The 6797-nt window shown below is 47.9% G+C and overlaps 1 protein-coding gene across 1 annotated transcript in view; it reads right to left on the reverse strand.

Annotated features, from left to right (window-relative positions):
• EIF2AK3 (eukaryotic translation initiation factor 2 alpha kinase 3) overlaps window positions 1-3887 on the reverse strand; it is a 66032-nt gene extending 62145 nt beyond the window's left edge. The window contains exon 1 of the mRNA XM_032352717.1: window positions 3385-3887. Within this exon, the coding sequence (XP_032208608.1) occupies window positions 3385-3692 (308 nt within the window). The 5' untranslated portion in view covers window positions 3693-3887. The remainder of the gene's footprint in view (window positions 1-3384) is intronic.
• Window positions 3888-6797: the final 2910 nt, after the last annotated feature.

The raw sequence follows: 6797 nt of genomic DNA on the forward strand, positions 1-6797 counted from the left end.
CAGGGAATTCTTAACTATGCCAATGTGCACAAAATCTAGCAGTGAGGCGAGACTGCAACTTTCTTCCCAGCTTTCCTTAGGGAGCAGCCCATTTAAATTTCAACTAAATGTAACGTTCAACAGAAGCACTGACAAGGCCGCTATCAGAAAAAACAAGTTTATTTTAGCTACTTTTTAAAGAAAAAAATGTTTATTCACTCATTCCCATGCTCTTGATATGTAGAGAAAAGAAGTTAGGATAAAACCAATGAAAACTCCATCAAGGGAAGAAAAATGAACCAGAAAGTCTATATTGCTTCCTGGGCATCAAAAGACAACATGCAAAAAGAGCAACCTTAATTCCCCACCTCCCTCTTTTTAAAACAGTTTTGCAAGTACCATAGTTCTGCACAGCTGTTTGTGAGAAATGCTTGGTTAATTCATGTCTGTTCCCCTAATCCTCTTCCTTTAAACAAATAGGATACTGGTCTGTTATTATGGAACACTGACAGTTTCTGGTTTTTCACTTTTTTAAAGAGCACTTAGGAAGAAGTTTTATAAACTCTGCATATTGATCTTTTGTTGATACTACCAATTTACTTATCCAGGGCTTCTCAAACTTTCCACACTATCTCAAGCTACCAGGCACACCCCTAAACACGGGCCTATCTCTTCTTAGAGAATTCTGTTAGCAGAAGATCATTTACGCTCTGCCAGGCCCAACTCTTCTATTTTCACTCTCATTTCTGAAGAGGAAGTGGTCCTCCTGCTTGCCAAGGAGATCCTCTTCAACTACCTCCACTCCCTCCTCCATTCCTTTCTTTTTTCAACGTGTCTATGCAGGCTCCTTCCTCTGAATGTATACACTTGTCTGCTGTCAGGCTGAATAGGGCCGAAGGAGAGAAGGAAGAATCCTTACCGTCTTACAATATGAGGGCTCTCTGCTGCTTGACTGGAATTCTTACGTATGCTCACCTCCAAATCCCTCCTCGTTCTTCTCAGCCCTCACCCGACACCTCCAATCCAGCCAGCTGGATTTCTGTCTCCTCTGCTGGCTCATCTTCTCTAAAATTTAAGGCATTCATTAAGGTCTCATGATGAGCCTTCTCTTTCTCACACGTTCACCTCCTTACCCTGATCCCCCTCCAACTACAGTCGGTCTCTTCTACCGGCCTCCCAAATTTCTCCCTCTGGATGGCCTGCCTGTACCTTCAAGTCACATGTCCAACAAGGAGCCCATGAGCTTTTCTTTCCGGCTCTCCTCAATCTCCCCGCTTTCCCATGTGTGCTCCCATCTTCTGACCATCCCAGCTCAATCTGTGGATGGGGGCGTCACTGAGGAGGAATCAGTTCATTTGCTAAGAACCAAGATTCTGCCTCAAATCTTTCAAATCTCTCCTGTCTGTTCTAGACCCACTTAACAACAAACTGTGATCAGACCTTGCACCTTGCATTCAAAATACCCTACACAACACTTCTCAAACAATAACTCTCAAACTGTCATGTGCCTGGGAATCATCTGGTAATCCTGTCAAAATGCATATACTCCTTCAGTGGGTCTGGGGGGCGCCCGCTTCTGATTTCTAACACGTCCCAGGTGATGACGATGCTACTGGTGTGAAGACTCGACACATACGATCTGGTCCTAACCTACTGTTCTAGTTTCATCTTCCACAACTCCCTGCCCAACACACATGTGCATGTCTGTATCTCCCTCACATACACAGAGCACACACATGCACACTCACACAGAGGAATACAAACAAAAATGTTCCCTAAATATACTTTTTAGCTTCTGTGCCTCTCTTGCTATTTCTTCAAGTCCAGTGTCTGCTCATTATGATTCTACTCACATTTCACAAACCAACTCACTCTGCCACAGTCTTCTCTTACCTTTTTACCTACTTTACCGCAGACCCCACCCATGGAACACCACAAAAACCTTGGGACAGTCAGGGCACTTCATTTGCATTACTTCTGCTCTGTCCTGTCCTTATGGGTCTCTTCAGTCAATCCTCACTGCTAGGGAACACCCTCCTCCTGGAAGGCAGGGACCGTCTGCCTAACCTTTGTTAACCCTGGGGCATCTTGTGGGTTGTACGTGCCAGTAAGCTCCTGTGGCGGGTGGGTCTGTACTCCAAGAAAAATGAAACATCTCACTTTACTTCATGTAACATACTTCCAGCAGGGGCTTCAGACACTTAAGATAAACAAAAACACTCTTCCAGAACGTTAATCCCTTAGCAAAATCTATGAAAATATTGTCAAATATGTGCTACTTAAAGGAAAAAAAAAATCTACACATAAGCATTCATACAGTGCCTAGAAAATTTTGGTACTTATCCAATTTTAGTAGTCTCCAGGTATATAGATCAAGGTTCTGATATTTAACTGAAAATCAAATCTAACTTGTTGGGATCTAGCAATTGCTACATTATAAGCTTACAATACTTTCTAATCCAGATTCTAGCCCACTCTGGTTTAATTTACCGAATGCTCCTTCTATCCCCCCATTTGTTAGATGGGACATCACTTTCTCTCCAGTTGTGCTGAGATCAACTGCCTGCAAAATACTTTAGCATTAAAAATACCTTACATTTGTGTCCAGATTTTGAAAAGTGTTTAAAAACACATACCTTGCAGTAACATTTTAAGGAGGCTAAGCAAACTAACCAAGGCAACCCTATTTTAAATGTCTAGGTACCTTAAGCCCTCTAAATATCAAAGAACTGCCAAAATTCAAGACCTACCAGCAGCTCTTAAACTTCAGTGCGTTCAAGAACTGCCTGGGGTGCTTGTTAAACTTGCAGATTTCAGGTTCTTGCCCCAAGAAAGTCTAATTCAGTACCACTGGGGTGGGGCCTAAAACACTGTACAGTTAACCAGCACCCCAAGGCGATTCTGATGGAGATGTTCTGCAGATCTCCGTTCGAGAAATACTGACCTCACCCCCGGTCCAGGGGCCACTACAGGGTTGAAAGGTTGAAATGGAAATGTAGAAATGTCATAGTAAAGTCCCTTTCCCAAACTGATGTCAACCCAGCAGAGACACGAATGACTCATGGAAGAAGGAAAAGGGGAGGGAGTCCTTGCAACACGAATAAAGTTCGAAAACCAAAAAAGAGGGAAAGTGACGTTTCTTTCCCACCTTTGCGCTCCATTCTCTGAGCATCCACCCTCCAGACACATTTGAATATGCTGCTTTTGCCTGCGAGCAAGGACGGGAGAAAAGGCCCATCGCTGGCCCGGGGGATGGGAACGCGGCCCCGCGCTTGCTCCCGGGTCACCAGCTGTCCATCCTCTGAGAGAGACCACAGCAGAGGGGGAGGACCCCGAACCCCAGATCCTCCGCGGCACACGTGCCATAAACAAGTGGCTTCCCGGCTAGCCGGCCCCGCGCCTCACCTGCCGCGCGGTCGTAGCTCGGCCTCGTCGTCGGGTTCGGGGTCCCGCGGCTCCTGCTCCACCGCGGCCGCCGGCACAGCTTCCGCGTCCTCCACCGTCACTTCGGCCGTAGCCACGGCCCCGGCCGCCGGCACCCGCGCTGCAGAAGTGGGAGCGGCGGCTGCCCCCAGGCCGAACGCCGTCTCTGCCTTCGGCGCGGGTAGGTCGGAGGCGCGCCCCGCGGCCACCGCGCCCGCAGCCAGTCCCAGCAGCAGCAGCAGCAGCAACAGCGCCCGCGCGAGCGTCCCCGGGCGGGTGGCGCGCTCCATCAGCGTCCCGCCCCGCGTGCGAGCATGGAGGTGCAGCCGCCCGCGCCTGCCCCTCTCGCTGCTGGAAGCGCCTGACCAGGACGAGGACGCGCTGGGCACCCTGCCGCCGCCCCGACGGCCTGGACAGCTGAGCGGAGCTCCACCGGCCACGTCTTAGCCCGGCCTCCGCCACCGCCACCTGAGTGACAGCCTCCCTCAGTCATCGCCCATTGAACAAACTTTCCGCGCGTCTCCCCCGTGATTGGCCGCGGCCACCGTCACTCTGGATTCCTAGGCTAGTCCTCTTGGAGAAGGTGGGCTTTCCCCGGATGTCAACATCACGCCTGCCAATCAAATCGTATTGCCCTCTCCTGAGGCTCGGCCCTCTTCCGGACGCGCTTACCAATAAGAATAGCCCCTCCCCTCAATCCCCTCTCCTGATTGGTAGGCTCCGCTGCCCGAATGACATTTCCCTGGAGCAGATTGGTCATCGCTGCGGTTGGCCTCGCCCCTAAAGAATGAGGCGCTAGAGAAGACTCGAAGATCATTGGTAGAAGTGGATGCCCCTCCAAAGGTCTGAGGTAACTTCTTCTTGATTGGTTGGAAGCGGCACTTAATACGTGGCCGATTCTGACTGTGGAAGTGGATGATCCCAGATGAAAGCGGGAGTAGGAGGCGAGTCCCTGGTGGCCGGGAGGCGGCCGACCTTAAAGGAGCTGCCACTGTGGTTCTTCTAAAGCCTGCTCTGTTTGGAAAGGCAAAAGCGAAGCAGGAAACATAAGTGACGGTCCGGGAGGTGTGGTCCCCAGAAGTGGAAGAGACCGGGCGGGCCCAGGAGAGTATCGTGCGTGTGGCCACGCTGGGGCTGAAATTGCAGCCTGCTAGAGATGTCGGGGACCCGCGGAAGATGCACGTACCTGACACGCCCCCTTCCTCGTTACGAAGGGGAAGGAGCCCGGGCCCAGTGCCTTGCCCTCCCTTGTCCAAAGTCACATGCCTAGTGCTCCTGGCTCCCCGACTTGATCCAAGCCTTCCGACCCTGGTCTGGCAGGCTTTACGCCTCACCATAGGGCTCTGACGAAGGCGAGATCAAACTGCAAAAGGCCAAACTGCAGAAAATTTGAATGTTCAACTAAGGCATTGGGACTTTTCATACAGCAGTTAGAGACCCTGAAAACTTTTGAGATGAATGAAACAGCAAAATGCGTCCTTCGGCAATGTGTTCAGAAGAATAACACCAAAGATGAGGAAGCTAGCTGGGAGGCCATTGCCTCACCAAAACTGGAGATTTTTTTTTAGAAGTCACTGACGTACAAACAGGCTCTGATCTCCTCCTCCGAAAGCAAAACAAACAAAAAGCCCCACTTCCTCCTGCACATCCTACCACATCTCCCTTCTCTTCAGAACAGCAAAACTCTCCGGTGTTCTAGTGTCACTGTCGTCGATTCCTCTTCTCTCCCTCTCAAGCACACTACAGTCGGGCTTTCAAGTTCACAATTCCACCAGAACTGCTCTCACTGAGGCCACCATTGCTGAAAAGACAATTCTCTTGTCATCTTTTCAGCTATATTTAACTGAGTAACTCAGTCTTCCCTGTGAAAATATATTTCCCTGGTTTTCCTGCCCCGTGGGCCAGGTCATAACCTTTGTTAGGCATCATTTTAACTGGATTACCTTAAAGGTTATCTACAAATACAGTTACATCCAGAGGTACTGGGGGGGCGGGGGTTAAGGACTTCATAGGACTTTTGAAATGGGGGTTGTTCCGCCTCTAACAACCAGATATCTTCACTTCTTTCAAGGTTCTGTTACATTCCCAGTGAAGCCTCTCCTGACTACCTTTTTTTTTTTTTTTTTTAAGATTTTATTTATTGGACAGAGATCACAAGTAGGCAGAGAGGCAGGCAGAGAGAGAGGGGGAAGCTCTCTGCTGAGCAGAGAGCCGGATGTGGGGCTTGATCCCAGGACCCTGAGATCATGACCTGAGCCGAAGACAAAGGCTTTAACCCACTGAGCCACCGAGGTGCCCCCTGACTACCCTTTTTAAAACTGAAACATGTCCTACATGTCACTTCTTAGTTAATTCAACAGGACAGAGGGGAAAGAGACAAATGGAAGGGAAGATTGCAGTTGCTGTAGATCGAAGGAGATGATTAAGGAAGCAAGATTCCAGAGTATCAGGGGAAACAGAGGCATGTCTTTCATGTTGAAAGTTGAAGAAGTACCCCTACAGAATAGCTTACCGTTTTTTTTTTTTTAAGATTTTATTTACTTATTTGTCAGGGAGAGAGAGAGCACAAGTAGAGGGGAGCAACAGGCAGAGGGAGAGGCAAGCAGAGGGAGAAGCAGGCTCCCCTCTGAGCGAGGAGCCAGATGGGGGACTCCAGGACCCGAAGGCAAACGCCCAGCCAACTGAGCCACCCAGGCGTCACAAGAACAACTTACTTTGAAAGAAAATATAGGTGAGAGAGTTCAAACTAGCTGATCCTGATTTACTCAATAAAACAGAAAACAAGATTTCCTGCCAAAGTGATATTTAATGGATAATATAAGAAAGGTGTCAAAAAAAATTAACAGGAGCTGAAAACCGATTATTGACTATTTGTAATGATCCATTTGAAATTAGCTAGTGTATATATGTTAGTGAAAGTAGTCTTCATGTTTTTTTAACTTTTTTAAAAAAATGATCATGGCATGAACAGTAATCTGAGCTAACGAATTAGGAGTCTGCTTGTCACCTGCAATCGATGTCAAAGTTGTGTTCATTTATTTATTCATTCCCACTTAGCAAGTACCATATGAATAAGGATGTTAACAAAAGAGGCATGGTCCCTGCCTTTCTGGAGCTTAACATTTCCTCTAGTTAAGGAGACTGACACTGTTTTAATAATTACATATATATTTATATTTTGAAAACAAAATAAATGCCATGAGGAAAAGGCACAGGCAGAAGAGTTCGGTGGTGGAAAATGCCAGTAAGGACAATCAAGGTTTATACTCTGAAAAAAACATGCAAATATTTCCATTTTGGAAAAAGAAGAGTCATAATCATGAGTCATGGTCAGCTGACTAGGAAAAATAACTTGAAGGGGGGAAGAGAGAACCTGCCAGTTTGGGGACAACATG

The sequence above is a fragment of the Mustela erminea genome, chromosome 7 (genome assembly GCF_009829155.1).
Source record: "Mustela erminea isolate mMusErm1 chromosome 7, mMusErm1.Pri, whole genome shotgun sequence".
NCBI classification, from domain to species: domain Eukaryota; kingdom Metazoa; phylum Chordata; class Mammalia; order Carnivora; family Mustelidae; genus Mustela; species Mustela erminea.